The following is a 21910-nucleotide window of genomic DNA, read 5'->3' as shown; positions in this document are numbered from 1 at the left end:
TGCCTTTGCCGTTGTGGCTGCCGTAAGAACACTCTGAACAGTGTTGTCTAAAATCGCACGGAAGAGTGACAGCCTGGGGAGGGCGGTAGGTTGGAGCGGGGGTGGGGGGGACATCCGAGAGTCCACAGAGCAGGTGATGGTTGAACTGGGCCAGAAAGGGGTGGGATCTCGGGGAGCAGAAGGGAGAGTAGTTTAGGAAGGGCAGCTCTTTTTTTTTTTTTTTTTTTTTTTTTTAGAAAAGCCACTTTTTTTTGAAGGTGAAGGTGCGAGTCATAAATGTGTCATTTAGGTAGCGAAACACAAGGAAATGTAAAATAGGCTTTTCCTATGATTAAGTTGTTCTGCCGACATTTCAGATTTCGTAGTAATTATGAACCTCGCACGTAGAAAAATTTCAATTAGCCATATGCCTGGGGAATGGAATATACTGGTTAATTAAAAACCCCTTTAGGGTTCAATTCTAACCAAAAATCTCACTGCAATATATCAGATTTCCTCACCTTCGTAAGGGTACGGTATTTTAAGAGCACAGTAAGGGTGGTTTTCATTTTGCCGTAAATGCTGCGTTAGAAAAGCTCATTCAAACAAGTGTTTGATTAAACATGTCCGTAGGACACAGGTTTCGCTTAGCATTTAAGCATCAGACAAACATTAACCAGCTAGGCCAACTCTGTTGGAAAACAGGGTTGCAAGAAACAAATACCTACTGGCTGTGTGCTTTGGTAACTTCTCTGGGCCTCGGATTCCAAATGAGTAACATCCATCTGGCAGAAAGTTCTCAATGAACAGAAATTACTTTTACTTTTTTTTTTTTTTTTTTGCCTCCAAGCTTCTGCGTGATCTGCCTGCCAATCTCTCTTTGCCTTTCTTTTAGGTTTTTAAATTTATTTTGAGAGACAGAGAGAGCACAGGCAGAGGAGGGCTGGGGGGGTGGGGGGGGGGAGAGAATCTCAAGCAGACTCCACACTGTCAGCGTGGAGCCCGATGGGAGGCTTGAGCTCACGAACTGAGATGTGACCTGAGCTGAAATCCATCAGGTGCTTGGGGCACCTGGGTGGCTCAGTCAGGCATCTGACTTCAGCTGCTTCAGATTCTGGGTCTCTCTCTCTGCCCCACCCCTGCTGTCTCTCTTTCAAAATAAATACACAATAATAAAAAAAAAAGTTGGACGCTTAACCGACTGAACCTCCCAGGTACGCCGCTCTTTGACCTCCTTTACTCGAGTTTTGTACCAGCCAGCTTTTGACTTCCTTAGGCAACACCCTTCCACACATACACCCTCCTACACACGCTCCCACAACCATATGCTACACGTGCATGTGCACACACACACACACACACCACCTGTCCCCACCTCCTTCCTGCCTCACAAATGATTTCCTCCAGTCCTGAGCTCAGCTGTGGTGAGGCTCCCTCAAAGAAGCCTGGGTCACCCGCTTTCCCAGGCCGGGTTGGGTCCCCGTTTCTTGCTCTGGAGTCATCCTGTGCTAACTTGTGGCACGCCGTTCTGTGGAAACTGGAACACTGACAGAGCGGGCCTCCTGCCCCAGGACTAAGCTGTGGCCTTCCGTGAAGGGCAGCCCGGGTATTTACCATCGCCGCGTGTCAGTAGTGACCCCAGGCAGAGGAGGTACCCAGCCGGGTGTCCTTGAAATGAAATTTTAAGACCCAGGGGATTTTTATTAAAGGGAGGAAAGGAAAAAGGAAAAACAAACAAACAAACAAACTCAGGAGCCAAGAGGGGGGAGCAGCAGACCGGGCTGAGTCAGAAGGCCTGCTCTTCCAGACTGTCTCCATCTCTACAGGTCTGACGTGAAGGGACGGTTTTCCTCCTGGCCCGTGAGTCATCACGTTAACTCTAGGAGCAGCCCTCACGTGTAGGGGGAGGGGACTCCTGGAAACCCTAGTCATATATCTGCTCAGTCTGGGCACGAGTTGTGTCCGGGGACAAGGACTTGACCCAGCGCCACCAGAGATGGCCAGGAAGGCTGAGGTTGCTCAGTCTCTTATCTGGCTGCCCAAATAGGTCCTGGATCCTGGGAGAGAATGTGTGGGCAGGTCTTAGAGATAGGGGCCAGGGGTGAGTGGGATTGTCCCCGGGAGGAGGTTTTCTGTCGGGAGGTAAAGTCAGGTGTCTGGGTGTGTCTGGAATCTATCACCACGTGGAGGGGCTGAGGAAGGAAGGGAGGGAAGGCCTCCCTCAATCCTACACACAGATCAGGACCGAATCTAGGCCGTCACTGCCTGGCCCCTCACCTGGCCCAGGCATCCCGGGTTGTCGTGGAAAGACTCCTTCGCAAATGTCAACTCCATAAATTCTACCTCTTCACCAAAAATGATTTAAGATATGTGGCTGGGATCCCAGGTTTTGCTGGGCTTTCTAGAAGCTTCCTCTAGATGAGCTGCTGGAGTCATCTTCTAGGAAACAGATCTGGTATTCCTGCCACAGTTCCCGGGCCCCCGATTCCAGTGCTATGCAGATGGCCCAGGCCCCCGACGTGCCTCCAGGACATGGTCCCAGCCGTCCCCCTCTTGGTGCCACCAGCACGGAGGGCCATGCTGGCACAGAGCATTCAACAATCTGTAAATTGGGATTGCATGAATGTTGCTGTTTACAAAGGAACAAGATGCCCATACTTGTTCCCATGAAGCCCCTCCTTGTGTCTACAGTCCTGGGTCCCAGGAATGAAGGCTCGATTTGCTCCGTTTATTGGGTATCGCCATGCAAGAGCCACAGAGGGCCCTGCTGTGGGCAGCCCCGCCTTGTGCTCATCAACCCAACCTAGAAGCTGGTGAGCCCCAAAGCTTCCTGGACAAGGGGCTTTAACAGCCAGCACTGACAATTTTTTATCAAGCATGGAAGGGAAATATTTGTAGTAAGAATAACAAAGGTTAGTGTCCGTGCTATAAAAAGAATCACCGAGGAATCAACAATAGATTGAGGAAATAAACCAATGAGGAAAAGCCAAATGACACAACTTGGAAAATGGATAAAAAATACGAATTGGTGATTCGCAGATGAAATACAAATACTAAAAGCGTGAAGGGATGCTCAACCCACTAGAAGTTAGGGGGATGCAAACTGAGATGACATATGTTTTTTTTTTTTGGCCTCTCAGTTTTGCACAAATGAAAGGGATCTGCTAACACCCAGGGTTAGTGGCGTGTCGGGAAACGGGCACCCCCCGCACCGTGGGCGGTGAGGCGCTGGGGCACTTCTCGGCGGTGGTGAATTGGCAATTCCTATTTCTACTGCACATGCATTTGCCCTTCGCCCCAGAAGCTCCACTTCCAGGAAGCTCTCCCGGAGAAACGCTTTGCAGCTGAAACGCACACATGTGCAAGCGTTTTCCTCGGAAAATGACGCGGGGACGCCGTGAGCCGATGCCCACCGTGGAGGAACGGCCACCAGAGCTCGTTAGGTTTGGAGAGGGCCAAGCAGCCCTCGGAGACCGGATGAGGAAGGGGTTCAAGTGCCGACTCGCCTGGATGCTGAGACAGACCTTCGGGCAAACAGGCAATTCACACAACGGCACGCTGGTGGCATATATGTCGTCACGGCAAAGACGCCAAGTTTCCATGTATTAATGTCTCTAACAGTCAGATGTAGCTCACCGCTGAGCCCTCCGCTGCTAACAGGTGCATCCCTGACCCACACCATTCAGTCCCAGGGAGGTGCTAACCTGCCTCGGTGGTTGTTCAACCCGCCTGTCTGTCCGAGGTCGCTCGCACCTGGTGTCTTGTTGGAAACGTTTCCATTTGATTGGGGCGGGGGAGGGGTTCCTGTACGGCAGGCCTGGCGCGTCTTCCCTTCCTGAGGCTGTGGGCTCCGGCAGGTTGGCTGAGCCACCTGGTCCCTGGTTGGCTGGTTGATGCCCATCTTTGAACCCCCCACCCTCCCCCAAACCTCCTTTCTTCCATCCCTCGTCCCCTGTCTGCTCTCTCCCTTCTGTGGTTCCCCTCTCCCCAGTGGAAGGGTCCTGCTGTACCTAGCACTGCTAAGGGGCATGCAGACAGACAGACAGACCCATAAGGAACTGCCAGTAATTGAACAGCCCGTAGGAGCATGTGGCATTTCACAGCAGGTGACATTTTTCAGAGGGAGGAGGGGAGAGGAGAATAAAAGGTTACGAAATCATCCATTTTAACAAATACAACAAGCCTCATAAAATGTATTACATAAATACAACCACTAATAACAAGCGTGTGTTTACACTCCACGTGAGGCCTGAAATATCTCGTGGGTGCTTCCAGAAAGGGGGTGGAGGTGGAAGGACCACAGAGGCAGAGCTGGGGGGTGAGCAGAGACACGCAGATGTGCGAAGGGAGGCCTGACGGGGTTTCCGATTTTAGGAGGGAAATCAGTGTCGGAAGGACTTTGTGACTCCGCCTGGCCGCAGACTTGATGCGGTCTGTCATCTTCCTTGGGGACTCCAAGAAGCCACCGCTCAGAGCTCAGATCCCTGTCTGGACTCCAGGAGGAGCACGGGCTCCCAGAAGGGCGAGTTGCTAGTGCTGCACGCACAGCTCACGCCCACTGAGGAGCAGCGGGGAGCTGGGGCCACCCCCCCGCCGGCCACTGTGCCCACGGTCGGGGCTGTTTCCAAGCCAGGGCGGAGCTACATTTTAGAAGTCTTAAATTAATGGTCTACATGAATCAATGTCTACCTCCTAATGAATGTCTTGTCTAAAAGGACGTAAGGTGCAGGAATACAACGAAGAGATTTCATGCAAGAACGAGACGCAGGCTGGAAGTCAAAGTAAAGATTTATCCTTGCATCAGACTGTTTTAGATCTTGCAATTTGCATATACAAAGAATTCAGCAACATTCACTGGCATTATAATCGGAGCAAGATCAAATTACAGATGTAATAAAAGAAACTATGATAGTTGAAACGGGGACTACAGATGTGTATTATAAAGATTGCACATAAATTAAACACGATTTAGTTAAACAAAAGTATCAGGAACCACACATCTTAAAAATCACATGGGCGTGTCTTCGAATGCTGAAACAGACGTGTCAGGCTCATTTAAAAAAGTTTTTAAAAACACATAAAAATACCTTTCAAAACACTGGTATGCATTCTTCATTCGTCTAGCACATGGAGAGAAACAGTAGAGTGAGTCACACAGTGACCGTACAGCTTGCCGATCAGAACGGTAGGCTCCTAATCGCTATTTGGCATTTGGATGCAGCCTCATGCGACACACAAACACGTGAAGGTAAGAATGGCCTCGTCAGCCCCGTCAGCGGGGCGCTGTCATGTCCATGGACCTTCTTTGACAGAGGGGGAAGGAGAGGTCAGCTTTCCCGGTTGCACAGAGAGGGTAGCGCGTCCCCAAAGGGACTGTTTGGACTGGGTGGGTCGGGGGGGCCTGGGCAGAGGCCAGGAGGTTGCAATTCCCAGGCCCCTAGAAAGGCAAGCACTGCCCTCGACTGGGGACAGGGGTCCTGTGCCCAAGGGGTCGCGGCTTCTGCCTTGTTTCCAGAGGCGGAAGGACCAAAGCGGGTGCCAGGATGCCTGCAGCGGGCACAGGGAGACAGAACAACGCACAAACGGGGCACTTTCCCGAGGGCACCCCTGGTAAGTTCGACCTGAATCGCCACACAAGAGACGCCAGGTAGACCACTGAAGGGCCCGACAGCTTCTCATGAGGGCTCCTAAATTAGACCCGAGTCCGTTCCCTTGACTTTGACCCTGAACCCTCGGGTACATTACAAATCACTTTCATCACGACGTAGCCAGCTCGGTTTCTAGGGTTTGGTGCCAAATGAAAAGCTTGGTTCTCTCTCTTCTCCTTCAGTCACAGAAAGGCTTTGGGGGTGGGGGGCGGATTCTGACAATGAAAACATATGGGACCAGCTGGTGCCTCTTGCAGAGCTGCCTCCATTTTCCTCTTCGACCCAAACGTATCCTCACGGTCCCGGGAAGGACGGAGGGATGTATTCGGCACTGCGTGTGCCCAGGGATGCGGCTGGCGGCGGCGGCATCGGTCACAAAGTTGTGCTCTCGCCCTTCCGGCTGGCACCCCTTCTGCCATGGACTGGAGCTCAGAGGAGCCACGGAGACTTGATCACCGTGAGGCTATCGTTAGTATGCAAGAAACCCTGGGATCGCGTTGTGCACACCAGAAACGGACACGGGATGAACAGTGCAATAGGAAGGTGCAGTCACTTCTCAGTGGAAATGTCAAATAAGGCCTTTATATTTCTTTTTAAAAGCAAAAAAAAAAAAAAAAACCACTGTACCCCAAATGCACATCTTAAGTGCTTTAGTATGTTAGAGCAGGTGTCTTTATTTTTTTATATTTATATATATATATATATATATATATATATTGTGCTCATATGCTCATCTGCTACCTAATGGCCACAGAAAGATCACCGTCATTAAAGTAAACTTTTCTACATTCAACCTTCTCCCTTTTGTCGCCCCATAAGCCAATCCAGTCTGGCAGGGAGATTATTCTTATCCAGTGTCAAAGGTCTCAGCAGTATTTCCATTCAAAAATAAGTTAGCCTTTAGATTAAGGATTTCTCTCTCTGTGTCTTTTATTGAAATATTGAGGAGGGGGACTTTAAAAAAAACTGTATAAATCTAGATTTTAAGATTTCTTTTCTTACAAACAATCTTAGCGTGTACAAGATTTAAAAAAAAAAAAAAGAAACAACAATCCAAAATGCTTCTCAGAAAGTTGAAAGCATCAGTGCTTGGGGTGGTCTCCCCAAGCGTGTGCTCTTGGCATCTGCGTGAGGCAGACGTTTGGCTCTATCCGCACGTCAGGATTAGGAAGTGGTTTGTGTTGAGCCTCTAGGTAGCTCGAGACCAGAGGCAAGAGTGAGAAATGCAGTTGGTTTGATTCTCAGAGACTCCTCTGAGCCAAACACTCAGACAGACGGACAAGTGGCCACGTGGGAACGCAGCCCGATAGCTGATTTTGCCGTACCCAAGGCCACGGGTGACCATGCCACCGGCACTGACATCTCCCCACTTCCGGCCCAGACAGCACGGACCCAGCCTTGAGTAAACGCACGTGTATCACTATATGGTCACCAACTGTGCTCATGCATTTTATACCTGCACGCGGGCTGTGGCGCCCTTGATCTTTAAAATGTAAAGGTAAACCACATGAGTTGAGACTGAGGACGTCACAGGATCCCCTACTTACGGTGTATCTCCATGAACATTTTACCTCCCGCAAAATGCCACTGCGCAGGCCTGTAAAAATCAGTGTCTGGACAGGGAACTTTCAACTGATTTTTGAGTCCTCGACCGCTTTCTTAACAGCGGGCTCTGTGTTTACTCTCCTGCGTCAAGCACACATTGCATATTAAGATTTTTAACATTTAGACGTGCTGAACGTGTGAAATTATGGGATATGATGAATCTAACGCAAAATTAGAATATTTACCGATATTAGCAGAAATGCGTTTTACGGGATATTACTTGACCTTCATACATTATTCCCGTTCTTAAAAAGGGTATTTAAGATTTAATAACTTTATAGCAGTGGCCTTTAAAGCGTAACAAAATATATACAAAGAAATTAGGACGGGTATTAATGTCAACTATGAAATAAATTAACATGATCTTTATAAAATATACTGACCATTAAATTAAAAAATATTTTAAGGCAGGAATTTCATTTGAAATTAGCATAATCAGAAAATATATCAATAAAATCTTGTACCACTTTGTAGCAGAATTCATACTGTTCCTGAAAAAAAAAAACAAGAAAATATTAAAATGATTTTTTAAATTCCATTAATTCAATTAGGAGAAACTCATAAAAAGAAGCCAAAAAAAAAAAAAAAAACGTCTGACTAGTCTGACTAGTTACATACTGGTTACACGAGACGTTTCCAGGTAAAACTGTTTTTGTAACATAAAAAAATGTCAACGATTAGTTTCAACTTAGCGTATTTGAGGAGAGTCTGAGTAAAAGGTCTTCAGTTTTCATACTTAAAATGGAAAACAGGGGCGCCTGGGAGGCTCGGTTGAGCGTCTGACTTCAGCTCAGGTCTTGATCTCACATTTCAGGAGTCCAAGCCCCACGTCGCGCTCTGTGCTGACAGCTCGGAGCCTGGAGCTGCTTCGGATTCTGTGTCTCCCTCTCTCTCTGCCCCTACCCTGCTTGTGCTCTCTCTTTCTCTTTCTCTCTCTCAAAAACTAATAAACAAACATTAAAAAACTAGAAAACAACTATTTTTGAAATAAAAATTTAAAAAACCCAGAATATTTAACTTCAAATAAACTTCATAATTAACAAAGAAGTAACCTATGAAAGTTAAAAAAGATGAAAATCTAGGGTATTTTTAAGCCTCAATTTACTCCAAAAAGGGACATTGTTTTATATAAATTTTAGAATTCAAAAAACATCGCCTTCTATCTAAGGCATCTGACTTATTAAAACACTCCTGTGCATCATTTGACTCTCACCCTCCTCACAAATCGTGAGTTAGTTGAGCATCCAACTTCAGCTCAGGTCATGATCTCACGTTTCATGAGTTTGAGCCCTGCATCAAACTGTTGATGAGTTCGAGCACCATGTCAGGCTCTGTGCTGACAGCTCAGAGCCTGGAGCCTGCTTCGGATTCTGTGTTTCCCTCTCTCTCTGCCCCTAACCCACTTGCATTCTGTTTCTCTCGAAAATCAATAAACATTAAAAACAAACAAGGAGGTGTTTGCATGCTGAGTCGGATAAGAAATGTTCTTTGCTACAATCGCTGGGAGCCTCCCTGGGTCAGGCACTCACCGGGCCCCTGAGGTACAGACATAAAACAAATCTGCATGCCGACTGAAGGCAGTTGCTGTCGCCCCATTTTCCACAGATAGGGAACTAAAGTCCAGAAAGTGGAAGGAGCTTGTCCAAGCATGTCCAGCCATGATGTTGGGATGACCGCCCAAAGCCCAAGCAACAAAGGGACGCCATGACTTAGCTTTTATACTTAACTGGGGGCGAGACAGGACTAAAGCTATTCGCTCCGCCTGGGGAAGCCAGGAGTGGACTCAAAAAACAGGAAAGAAACTGAAAGAGTATGGCTCATAGTTAAAAAACTGAATTTCTTGGGACGCCTGGGTGGCTCAGTTGGTTAGGTGTCCCAACTTCGGCTCAGGTCATCATCTTGCAGTCAGTGAGTTCGAGCCCCACATTGGGCTCTGTGCCAACAGCTCAGAGCCTGGAGCCTGCTTCAGATTCTGTGTCTCCCTCCCTCTCTGCCCCTCCTCCACCCACATTCTGTCTCTCTCTCAAAAATAAACATTAAAAATTAAAAAAAAAAAAAACCTCTGAATTTCTTTTTGAAGGTATTCCTGTTATCATTATTATTTTCATCTAGAAAATCTTCCGCGGAGTGGTCTGCTTCTGTTTTTCCCATGCCCAAAGTCATTCAAGGTCACGATGCCTGTAGGAGGTATCAGCTGTCAGTAGGCAGGCATAACCTTTAGAAGATGCCTCTAGCATCTTCCAGAGCCCTAGCAAGGACGGTCCGCACTGGGACCAGGGCTCTAGGGAAAGCAGGGGAGCCTCAGGTTTCTGCCCCAGTCATGGCCCGAAGAGGGGCGTGGGGGCGAGGAGGGTGGGGGGCTGGTAGGCACACCAGTTTTCCTTTACTGATAGTGGCTCTCGAACCGGTATTCACTTCGGGACCACCTGGGAGGGCCAGAGATACGCCGATGCCAGCCTGGCGCCCACCCCCAGCAAGTGTGAGGGCAGCCTGGCAACGGAGCAGGACTGTGAACACTCTCCAGGCCAGGCCGGTGTGCCCTCAGGGTGAGACCCGCGCTCTCGCCCAGCCTGGGGGCGCGAGGCGAACCCCGTTCTGCTCAGGTGATCCTAGCGGCTGAGCTGTCCCTGCGACGGGAATGTGCTGGAGGGGCCCATGTGACGGCCTGCTTGCCTGGGGACCCTGTGAGTATACAGAAGGAGCGGGCGAGGAGGGCACATCTACAAAGAGGAAGACTTGAGAAAAAGGATGTGTGAGAACATTTCTTGAAATTGCACTCACTGGGGCCAAATGATTACTTGTTGGGGAAGCATGTCTTCTGCAAACCAGGAAGCGTGTGTTTTTGTCACAGAATGAAAGAGGATGGCCCTAGAATCTGGCGGAATAGTCACCGTGACACAGAAAGCTGGTGTATTCGGTGCCTCTGTCCAAGGGGTCTTACAGTCTGAAGTCATGGCTGCACCCTTCCTCCAGCGTCCTGCCCAGGGGACCGTCCCCAGCCAGACTCAGCGGAAGGAGAGGGTCCGTGGCGCTTCAGCGGGGAGAGTGCCCTGAGTTCCGTCCCCCGAGAAGCTCACTCTCCTCCCTCTCCCCACACTCAGCACAGACAATTCTCGGCCCTTCCGGAAACACCCTCGCCCCTCAGTTTCTTACCAGGGTTTGCACCATATGCGGTCTCTGAAGTCGTAAACTCTTCACAGCTTGGAATACGTCTAAAAGGCCCTCGGCTTTCACTCGTTCCAGAATGTTGCTGAGCGCGATGAATGTACCTGTTCGCCCGGCTCCAGCACTGCGGAGGAAACGCACTTAAGGGAGACGACGGGGCTTGCCCGTGGGGACGAGGCGCGGACAGCCTGCAGCCCATCCCCGCACGTCAGCACAGAAGCAATCGCCCCCGAAAATGAGCCAGGTCTGGATTTCCAAAGATCATCTGCGTGGAGCCAGAGTCCGCAAACGTGACATTCCTAAAGCACTGGCCCGGGTACAGCAGACAGGTAGCTCATGAGTGGGATCAAGACCCGGCACAAGCTTTCAAGCTGCAACTCGTGTAGGCGGGGGGTTCTCCGGGTGTGGTCCCCGGGACCAGCAGCATCAACGTTGCCGGGGAACTTGTCAGAAATGCGAACCCTCCTGCTTCAGGTCTGGGGAGAGGTAACTCGGCCTGGATTCTCCTTCTGTGTGAGGGACCCGCCTTCTGGCTCACAAGGTGTGATGTTAAGACAGAGGGCGTCCCCTGCCAGGGACGGTTAGATAAGGGACACTTCCCAGCGATGAAGATCTGGGTCCACTCCACTTAAGATGGTCATTTTCTTGATAAACTGGATAAACCCCACAAGAGCAGAGCCACGGCAGCCTTAGGAGAGACAACAGGCCAGGCCCAAAGTGGGCGGGCTCAGCTGGCTCCCCCCAGAGAGCCCTCCAGGCCCCAGAGGCACCCCCACCCCGCCCCACCCCGGGTGGGCTGATTCTCAGGCTCCCGTCCCATTTCAGTGACCTGTCCCCACATCTGCCCTTGTGGGATTCGTTTGTCTTTGCATCCTTGGTGTCCTACACTCAGTCCGGGTCTGGGGAGGCGGGCACTCTTTTCCAGTTTATTCTAAACGACTTCTACAAAGCCCACAGGAACTGAAACCCGGGGCGTGTGCTCCACCTGCTGGCCAGGCCAGAAGCGCACCCAGGCCCGTCCCAGGCAGAGAGTTCCAATCCCCCCAAGCGAGACCCAGGCTCTGGTGGCTACAAGGGATGGGTGGGGTGGGGCAAGCGGCAGCCACGCAAAACGGAAGCCACGTGTGGAAAAATAAATAGAAGGGCAGCTTCAGAAGCAAATTAGCACCCCCGACAAGGAAAGCACCCCAAACTCCTGCAAGGAAGAGATTTGCTTTGGTGGCCAACCCCCCCCCCCCGCCCCGCTGCTGGCACGGGGAGGGGCTCTGGCATAACCAGAAGTGGGTCAGCACAGAAGGAGGGTGAGCCGGCACGTGGGGCCAGCTCTTTGGGTTGGGCCAGATTCACCCTTCCACACTTGTGATGTTGCTCATCAAGGGCCTTGGTGGGTGCCCAGCTGTCTCCAGGGGCACCCCCAGCCACGTTTCCTTTGGCCTCCCTTGTGCCTGCCTTGGGAGCGGGGCTGGGGTGGGGCTGCAGGCCTTGGGCAGCGATCCCAGCCTGGACATCCTCGAGTGGCTCAAGAAAACCTTCCTGCCTCGAGGGTGTGCTACAGTGCCGACTTGGCTCCCCAAGCCCAGAGGAGAGGACAGGGAGGGGCGGGCACATCAGCCAGAACAATCTTTCAAAAGGAAGGCCGGCAGGCGAGGCTCAGGAAGTGGGTCTGTCAGAGCTGTGCCTGGAGGGGTTTTTGAGGACTTAAAAGGCACACGGAAACGTGTGTTTGAGCGGGTTCCCTGACTCCTCCCCCCAAATGCATCCTGCGGGTACAGCAGATGACCTTTCCGCATCCCTGTGACGCTCTCTGTGTACGGGGAAGGTGACGCCAGGGCAATGACGCCGTTGGGAGCAGTTAACCGGGGATAGGGTCTGGCTCGGCCCCACCTGCAGGGGGCGCCCACCTGCAGTGCACAGTGATGGGGTGGTTGCCGGTCTGTTGCTGCTGCTTCTGCACGGCCGCGATGAGGTCGAGCATGCCTTTGCCCTCGGCCGGGATCCCGATCTCGGGCCAACCGTGGAAGTGGAACTGGCGCACCAGTCGGCTCTGCTCCTCCTGGCGGGCCAGGGGCTGCGGGCGGGGAAGGGCGTTCAGTGCCGCCTGGCCACAGGACCCTGACCACCGAGGAGCGGGACCCGGGCCCACCCGTCCTCCCGGGGACCCGCGCCAAGGCTGGGGCCCCTCCTGGGGCCTCCGAAGGCCAGCACGGTCCCCACCTGGCGGGCCTGAGGGGCCTGACCAGGCGGTCTGTGGGCTGTGTGCACCCTAAAGGGCAGGGATGCCAGTATTTCCTTCCGAGTGGGGGCAAGACATCCAGAGGATGTTCCCTGGAGCCCCTCGCCAGGGCCTGCCAGATATCTTTATGGGATCCCTGGCAACTTTGCGGGAGACAACACGATCATCTCTTTCTTAAGAAGCCAGGACCCCTCCTGTCCTAGGGGCTCTGAACAAGCCTGGACAGGCCTCTGTGGCTTCATCCACGGCCTTTCCTCCTCCTGCGCCCCCACCACGGCCATTTCTCCCGAAAGGGGAGGTGGTGGCCGTGTGACGCCTCTAGGAGTCGGCCACTCTGCTCCACCGTCTCGTGCGGCAAGGAGGCAGGTGACCCCGAGGGTGCGAACGTTGTAGGAGACCTGCCCCTTTGTAACATGGCTCCCTACTCACCGCACTGAACGTGGATCCTAAGGTACCAGTTAGAGGAGGTGGAAAGAGCAAGACATTCTGGTACCATCAGCAGCAGACCCTGAGGGATGCTGCGGTGCGTTCTGTCTACAAGGGTTGGACGCACTCTGGCAACAATACCTGATTGAAAGTGACCAGGAAGTCCCGTATGCTGATGGCTTCGGAAAGCGTGTCGCTTTTTATTTCGATTGTTATTTCGCCGTGAGTCACTGAGCCCTCTGTTGGCCAATACTGGTAGCATTTATCCTTGGGGTAAAAAATAACATGTTAAGTCTCATACCAAATAACTTGCTGTTAGCAGTTTGAGGATATGAGGCAGAATCACTCTCAAACCACTTAACGTACTTCATCTGACCAAGTAAGTCACAGATGAATACGAATATGAATGCCCGTTAATACCCATTGACCAAGGGAATCCAGAAACAGACATGCGTGTATTTGCAACTCAGATACAGGACATGATGGAAAGAAAAGATTATTCTACAAATGGAGTTGGAAAAATTGGTTTTCCATGCAGGAAAAGCACTGGGTCCCTGACTCACAACCTACCAAGCTTGATATGAACGGTCCAGCCCTCCTGGAGTTGGGCAGTGCACAACCTACACTACCGTATGCAGTAGGCTTGAGTCTTCATAAAAATAAACCCAGATGGGTTAATACTTAAAGCTAAAATCAAAACCGTGAAGGCCTTAGAAGAAAATGTCCTTCCGTTGTGAGGTGCGCAGAAGGACTCGTTAAGCAAGACCCCGACAGAGCTAACCATCCACGGCGCGAAGATTGCAACATCAGATGGCAACACAGTGAACTTCACTCCATCAACTAACATTCTCAAAAGAGTGAAAAGACATGCCATCAACTGGGACAAGACATCTGCGGTACGTAAAACCCGCCGAGGGTGAGTATCAAGAACATGTAAAGAATTCTCGTAAGTCAAGATAAAAAGAGCCAACAACTTGCTAGCAAAACGGGAGAAAGGCATGGCCAGGCGTCTTGCACAGAGGAAAACATCCATCTATACATATATGGAGCGAGGCCTGACCTCACAGGAATCAGAGAGATGCCAATCAAAGCTACAAAGGGATGACAGGTACTCGTATTCAATCAACAAAAACGAGGATGCCCGACGGTACTAGGGGCATCGATCGAATATCTCTCGCACACACCGCCAGTGTCCGCTTTGGGGAACGGAACCACTTGGCAAAGCAGTGAGGAAGTATCTTGGAAACCCAAACTGTCACACGCTCTCCAATGTGGCGTCGTGTCCCTCTGGAGTCTGCTCTTCCTTGTGCAGCATGAGACACGAAGGAGAATGTACCGGTAGGTAGCACCGTGTGTAAAACAATAAAGTGGCATCATCCCAAATTCCCATAGCGGGAGAAGGGATAGAGCAGTGGGTTTAGGATGTCCAGTTTGTATAGTGGAACAAACTAGAATCACGATGAATGAACCACAGCGACACGCATCAGGGTAGGAAAGTGTCAAAAGCATCATTCTGAGCGGAAGGAGCAAGTCCTGGCAGAACACGCACTGTAATGATACCCTTTGTATGAAGTTCAAAAGCAGTACTTGCTTTAGACACACACGTGTATGATCTGAAAAGATTTCTGGAAAAAGCAAAGAACACATCCACAAGGATGGCTTTAAAAAGACCAGTGATGGGGCGCCTGGGTGGCGCAGTCGGTTAGGCGTCCGGCTTCAGCCAGGTCACGATCTCGCGGTCCGCGAGTTCGAGCCCCGCGTCGGGCTCTGGGCTGATGGCTCAGAGCCTGGAGCCTGTTTCCGATTCTGTGTCTCCCTCTCTCTCTGCCCCTCCCCCGTTCATGCTCTGTCTCTCTCTGTCTCAAAAATAAATAAACATTAAAAAAAATTAAAAAAAAAAAAAAGACCAGTGACAATAAATGTTGGTGGAGTGAGGAGTCACTGTAGCCCTTGTCCACTCCCGGCGGGAATTCAAACTGGGGCAGCTGCCGTGCAAGGCAGTCTGCAGTTCTCCAAAATGTTAAGCTGTATGAGTCTGCACGACAGAGTTGTGATATGGCCCGGTAATTCGGCCCCTAGGCGTCTCCCCAAGAGAAGTGAAAACACAGGTCCGTGTCAGAACCTGAACATGAATGTTCCCACCATAATGCGTAACAGCCCAAGAGTGGAAACAACCCAAATGTCCACCAGCTGACGAACGGATACACAAAATGTGGCCTGTCCTTACAATGGAATATTATTTGTCAAGAAAAAAAGAGCTTATTCCTGATACAACATGGTTAAACCTCGAAGACATTACACTAAGTGAAAGAACTCGATCACACAAGACATGTTGTAGGAACTCATCTTCATGAAATGTCCAGAAGTGGCAAATTCATGGTGGTTGCAGAAGCTAGAGGAAGAAGGAATGGGGAGTGGCTGTTCTTGGGTGTGGGGTTTCCTCTGGGGGTGACAAAAACGATCTAGAATTAAATAGTGGTGATGTTGCACAACGCTGTGAGTATATTAAAAACTGCAAGGTGCCTGGGTGGCTCGGTTGGTTAAATGTCTGACTCTTGATTTCGGCTGAGGTCATGGTTCTCATGGTTTGAGAGTTTGACCTCCAAGTCGGGCTCTGAGCTGACAGTGCACAGTCGCTTAAGGTTCTCTCTCTCTCTCTCTCTCCCTCTCTTTCTGCCCCTCCCCAGCTCATGCACACACGCTCTCTTTCCCTCAAAATAAATAAATAAAATTTAAAAAATATCGCCGAGCTCTACCCTTTAAAAGGATGAACTGAATGGTATGTGAATTGGACGTCAATGTGCTGTTTCCAAGAAAGCAAAGGAAACACAGATTCAGGGTAGCGGCTCTATCTTGGGTAACGTACAGGTAGATATACGTCACTGGTAAGGTTTGGCTTTTCAGTCCGATGGTGGGTTCATGAGTATTTACTGTGTCATTCAATAAAAGACACAAGAAGGCCCTGGACGGGTCTCTGGGGAAAGGGAAGCATTTGACTCATTCGGCCCACCCAGGACAACACCTGTAAGGCACACGCATACCAACGCCTACGTCCTTATGTCTCGAAAACAGTTAAGATAGGTTAAATGAAATGCTGGCTAAGAGCGAAAGCCAGTGGGCGGTCATGGCTGAGCAAGAGTGGAGCCTCTTTCGTCTCCAGCCTGGCTCCCTCCCCAGTCCCTGTGCCCTCAGCAGCTGACGGCTGCCACGGGGTGGGACCTGTGGGTGGTGGGGGGCCGCCAGGGGCGCTGTGGGTTCTCGGGAGGCCCCCGCAGGGGGCAGGGCGGCGGGCGTCCCTGACCTGCTCTCGCTCCTGGACCTCCGTCAGCATCACGACCGTGTGGCACTTCCACTCCCAGACCATCCGCCAGAAGTCCTCCACCGTGTGCGCCAGGGGCCCCTGGGTGGCGATGAAATAGTCCTTCTGTCGGTAGCCCTTCAAAGGGGGAACAGAGATTAGAGTCTGACTCCCTTTCCTCCTGGCTCCACCATGGACAGCGGGGTGCAGGAGAGGCCAGGACCCGGCCAGGGAAAATGTTCTCCGGCTTCCAGGGCCGGGCTGGGCCCCAGCAAACCACCTGCACGCAGCGACAGCCCGAGATGCCCATTCCCTCTGCGACCCAGCCACCTCTTCTGCAGCGCCTGGGGTCGCCTCTGAGCGGGTGGCATGAGCCACGCTGGCCCCGGCCACCTGAGAGAGCACCGGTGACTCTGTTCTCGTGTGTTGCTGTGTTTCAGCTCAGTTAGCATCATGGTGGCAGACTGGAGGCGGGCATAGAGGAAGTGGATTCAAATCCAGTTCCTCCATGCGGCCCAAGTGACCTCTGGCAACGTTTTCTCATCTGCAAACGGACGTGCTAACGCAGATGTGGCCGCAGTGTCCTTCCCCAACCATTTCTCAGCTCGGCGCACCATGCGTGGAGACAGGCGGTGACGGTCAGCCCGGAGCGCACAACCGTTCCGTCCACGCGGAATGGACAGGAGGGCACAGAGACTGCAGGACAGCCAGCCGTGCAAGGGCCCGTGTGACCCTGGTGCGTATTAGAGACGTCAAAGAAAAAGCGGCGTGCCTCATAAAGCAAATTCCTTAGCAGTGCACCTGTTACCTCTGTTTCCAAAGTTCATTGTTCGTGTTTTTTGTTTTTTGTTTTTTAGAAGCAAGTAATTCTGCTAACGAAATGGTTGGGATTTCAGGACTCTTTCCTGATCGTGAAAATGAGTTAATGAAGAGTCTGTGATCACGGACAAAGGTCACAGTCATCTTTGCAAAGCACAGCCGGGGCCGCTATACTTACGTCGATAAAGGAGGCGTTGATGTAGTCTGTGTATTCTTGACCCCTTTTCATGGAAAGGATCACCCGATTGAAGTCATCTGCAAAGCAGTATGATCCCTCAGTCACAGCACAAACACCGCCCTGCCTTGCAAAGCTCACTCTGTGGCTACAAGCTTCCAAAACACAAAACTTGTTAATAAAATCGCGAAGTCGAGTCAAGTCCCTGGAAGGTTTACTTTATAAAGTAGGTTAATTAAATTGGCCCAGGAAATTGTGTTTTGGTAGGAAAGCTCTGAAATTACCCCAGTTATCATTTTTGTGTGCCATGAATTGATGTAATTCGTACCAAAATACGAGCATTAAAAATACTGCATTTCAGGAGTAAAAGGAATGTGGCCCGACAGGTGACCTGGAATCATGGCTGCAGCCACACAGAAGCCAGTGTCTCAGGCCGAAGCAGGCTTCACCCAGCATTCGTGCACTTTTTTTTTTCTAACTTTTTTTTTACTGTTTATTTTTGAGAGAGAGAGGGAGAGAGAGACAAAGCATGAGCAAGGGAGGGGCAGAGAGAGAGAGAGGGAGAGGGAGGCACAGAATCCGAAGCAGGCTCCAGGCTCCGAGCTGTCAGCATAGAGCCCGACGCGGGGCTCAAACCCACGGACCGTGACGTCACGACCTGAGCCGAAGCCGGATGCTTAACCGACTGAGCCACCCTGGCGCCCCAGGCTTCACGCACTTCTGATTCTCAGCAACCGCTAAAGCATGTCGGGAACCCTGAGTCCACATCTGCAGTGAGGTGCTCTCTCTCTCTCTTCACCCTCTCCCTTCCTTTCCTGTGGTCCCTCTGATCTCTGTGGAGTCTGTTTCTTTGCCCGCACTCAACAAACATGGGCACCCCTTCCTCTTTCTCCCCCTTACCTGGGACCTTGGGGCAGGCCAGGGTCCCAACTCCACCCCTGCCCATTCCAAGGCCTTTCAGGTCCCCTGGCCTGGAGCAGGGCCCCCTCCTCCATATACAGGCTTGGGGGACTACTGGATGAGATGAGAACCACGCGGCCCCAGAGTCACGACCAGAGCAAATCTCTCCGCTTCCAGGAAGTCCTCCCTCTGTCTTGCCACCTGCATCTCGTATCACATGCTGCCCGCCTGACACACAGGACTGTCTGGGTCGCTCACTGCTTCACAGGTGGGTGTTCTCTCACCTACCCTTGACATAGCCCCCCAGGAGCCCTTAACCCCAGGCCCGGGGGCTGTCCTGCCCTTGGATCCTGGCTTACAGAGGCGGGCAGTCAAAGAATTCTCCCAGCGTGCCAGCCCCAATCCCGTCCTGCCTTGGGGTTTCAATCCCACGGGGCGGCCCCAGGGCTGCCTTACACGGAATGATCTGGATGACTCTGGCCTTCTTCATGTTGGCCGGCAGGTTGCCCGTCCTCATGTCCTCCTTCATGATCCGGACATTTGTCAGTTTCTGCAGTCAAGGAGGACACGGGGTCACAGCTGCAACACGGACACTCCCGCGCGACTCCCTCAACCCCGGAACAGCACCCCTGTCAAGGGCGCCTGCTGACCCGCAACAACGCCCCGTCTCTGACCCCGGACGCTTCCCGAATGTTGGGAAATGAGAACCCACGCGTGACGCGCTCCCCACACGGGCCCCTGCTCAGCTCTGAAAGCCCCCAAGAATTCTTCCCTCTGCGTCATGGGCGGGAGGGCCACCCTGCTTGTTCCGGGCTCGGGCCGGGGGGGGGGGGGCATGATTGAAAGGGGACTCCTTTGGCCGGCTGCCCGCCTTCGCACGTACCCTGAACTCCTCCTCCAGCCCGATCTTGTCGAAGTGGGTGGCGGTGCCGTGCAGCGTCTGCAGGTGGTTTTCCAGAGAGGACACGTCCAGCTCGGTGTCCCCGTAGAGGTAGTACTCCAGTAAGGCTTGGTAGATGAACGTGTACTGCATCTGTGGGGAGACCCAGAGCGCCCGCGCCCTCGAGCGTGCCCGGCCACCGCTGGCCGCTCACAGCTCAGCAGCAACCAACTCCACGCTTTGCCAAGGGAGGGAGGTTTGGGAGCAAAAGTCAGATGCACGGCCGTTACCAATGGCCGCTTATGGCCTTGAGTGAGGACCATATGGCAGCGGGCATTACTGAGCACCTTCTCCCTGCCAGGCACTGTTACCCGTGCACCGACAGTCCGGGGGTGGCCAAGGTGTCTGGGTTTGCTCTGTGCAGCTCTCCCCAGGGCGAGGGGCTGGGCTGGGGGAGGGCTACTCACATCTGTTTGAACCATCTGAGGACGCTGGTTGCGGATTCTCGACACGAAGTCGAAGACGTCGACCTTGTGCTCGGCGTGCATCATGTCCATCATGGCATCGATCACTATGAAGGTGCCCGTCCGGCCCACGCCGGCGCTGCCGGGGAAAGGAAAGAGGCCGAGTCGTGAGCCACGGCACCCGCCCCCCGCCCGCCAAAGCTGACCTGTGCACCTGGACCGAAGGACACGCTGCCCTCAACTGGGAGACACAGCCCATCGCTTAACCGAGCCTTTCCCTGGTGAATGAAGAGCAAGTCTACGGGGAGGCCACCAGAGGGCACCACAATCTTCGTAAAATTATCTGACACTGTTCCTCTAATAACTAGACACTGTTGAAAGGCATGTCGAAAAAATCTGTCGTAGTCATCTCACGTGAGGTTGTAATCTTCCTCTGTTACCAAATGCCGTCTTCTTGTTGTGTGTGCAAGTGGATTTTTTCCAACGTCACACTGGAAATGGCTTTTCCAAGTTCGTTATAAAAAGGAGGCTCCCCAGGCTACGTCTGTGCGCTCTTGAGCCAAGGCCAGCCCTCGTGGGAGGCACTGGGTCTCTCTCTGGCGCCCCAGCCCTCCTCCCGTGACTGGCTGAAGCCAGCTGGTCCTTGGGGTCACAGCTGAGCAGTCTCCTGGCCAGGAAGCTGCCCCACTGGCTTCCTGGGTTTGGGTTTCCTTGTGCCGCCGGGATCCCGGTCCCACCCTCCCCCCACCCGCCGTCCTAGGTACATCTCCACCAGAGAGTGGGGCCATACGTGTTTGTTCCCCGGCCCCCAGGACTCAGTGGGCACAGAGCTGCACTCAGCCAACATCTGCTGAAGGAGGAACCCCCTAGTGACCCAGACTCATCTATGCAGCATGAACCACTCCCTCCAGCCCCTGCAGCATTACCCTCTTTAAAAAAAGAAAAGAAGGAAAGAAAGAAAGAAAGAAAGAAAGAAAGAAAGAAAAGAAAAAAGAAAGAAAGAAAGAAAGAAAAGAAAAGAAAAAAGAAAGAAAGAAAGAAAAGAAAAAAAGAAAGAAAAGAAAAAAGAAAGAAAGAAGAAAGGAAGAAAAGAAAAAAGAAAGGAAGAAAGAAGAAAGAAAGAAAGAAATCTCTTCAACAAAAAGACTCATGACTTCATGAGTCAAGTCCCCCACTTTCTTTCCCCTTTGGGTAGGTGGGAGACACCACTCTCTCCAGTTCGTCTCCAAAACGGGGCTAGGACAGCGGCGAAGACCGTCCCCCTGGGCAGATCACCTCATTCAGCGGGGAGAACAGGTGAAACGTGAGAGGTCTTCTGGGAGTCTTAGTTCTTTCTCAGATACGAAGTCAGAGAAAATCATCAGGTGCAGGGCCAGGTGAGACACTACCCAACAGGTATGAGAGGGAGGCCACAAAATAACTCCCTGCAAGGCTGTGAGGGTCCCTGAGCCGCTTACAGGACCCCCCCCACCACCACCTGGCCTGGGGTACATGTGGGAGAAGCCACTTGGTCCCCCATGGAAAGGCTGAGGCCAGCTGACCCGTCCTGGCCACCTCTGTGGGGATGCTGTTCTCAGGGGGACTCGGGCACAGAATGTCCTATTAAGTGATCAAGAACCAAACGCTGAGGATAAGTGTGTCAGCAAGGATGGCCATCAGGAAGTCAGAGCCCCCGGGGCGGGGGCCGTGCATGGCCCGGAGCTGAGGAGATCCTGTATGAAAATGAACTTGGGGGTGGGAAGGTGGAGTCAAGTCCGCCCTGGGTCTCGGGAGCTGACAGCCAGTGTGAGCCTTCTCCCTAACCCTGCTGGCTTCCAGCAGGCCTGCCCTCCTGGCGGGAATTCCTGCCACCACATCACCGCCAACAGGCAGGCGCCCAGAACCGCCCATCTGCCCACACCGGCCTCTCAGGGGGCGTCAGCCCAGGAGGGGAAGGATTCTTTCCCCCAGAGAGGAGGGGGCCTTTGGGAAGCCCGAGTCGGAGGGCACCACTCCTTCCATTTACTGTCCATTAAAAACCTGGTGGCAAAGACAGAACGTGACAGAAGACAGGAGAACCCGGGAGCCCCAGCAGCTGTGCCAAAGGAACCCAGAACCGCGGGGAGACGACCAGGCGCTCAAGAGCGAGAGCTGAGCCTCACGGCCACGGAGGGCGCCCAGAGCGAAAATAAGACGAACGGCGGACGCACCTGCCCTGGGCACCTGTGGTTGAGGGAGAAGGGAGCAGAGAACGGGCAGTGGTCATTCGCTGACAAGTCACAAGCACGACAGATCTGGAGGGACGGGGACAAAGCAGAACGGAGCCAGCTCCCAGCGGC

The 21910-nt window shown here is 52.4% G+C and overlaps 1 protein-coding gene across 4 annotated transcripts in view; it reads right to left on the bottom strand.

Annotated features, from left to right (window-relative positions):
* Window positions 1–4749: 4749 nt before the first annotated feature.
* The window catches only part of PTPRE (protein tyrosine phosphatase receptor type E), a 99120-nt gene continuing 81959 nt past the window's right edge, over window positions 4750–21910 (bottom strand). For all 4 annotated transcript variants that reach the window (XM_043597866.1, XM_043597868.1, XM_043597867.1 and 1 more), the window contains 9 exons: window positions 19596–19731; window positions 19132–19281; window positions 18705–18798; window positions 17352–17428; window positions 16358–16492; window positions 13198–13323; window positions 12299–12465; window positions 10386–10521; window positions 4750–7723 (listed from right to left, as the gene is read on the bottom strand). In XM_043597866.1, the coding sequence (XP_043453801.1) occupies window positions 7649–7723; window positions 10386–10521; window positions 12299–12465; window positions 13198–13323; window positions 16358–16492; window positions 17352–17428; window positions 18705–18798; window positions 19132–19281; window positions 19596–19731 (1096 nt within the window). In that variant the 3' untranslated portion in view covers window positions 4750–7648. The remainder of the gene's footprint in view (window positions 7724–10385; window positions 10522–12298; window positions 12466–13197; window positions 13324–16357; window positions 16493–17351; window positions 17429–18704; window positions 18799–19131; window positions 19282–19595; window positions 19732–21910) is intronic.

This window comes from Prionailurus bengalensis, chromosome D2, assembly GCF_016509475.1.
Source record: "Prionailurus bengalensis isolate Pbe53 chromosome D2, Fcat_Pben_1.1_paternal_pri, whole genome shotgun sequence".
Classification (NCBI taxonomy): Eukaryota; Metazoa; Chordata; class Mammalia; order Carnivora; family Felidae; genus Prionailurus; species Prionailurus bengalensis.
This window is presented reverse-complemented; position numbering and strand designations above follow the sequence as displayed.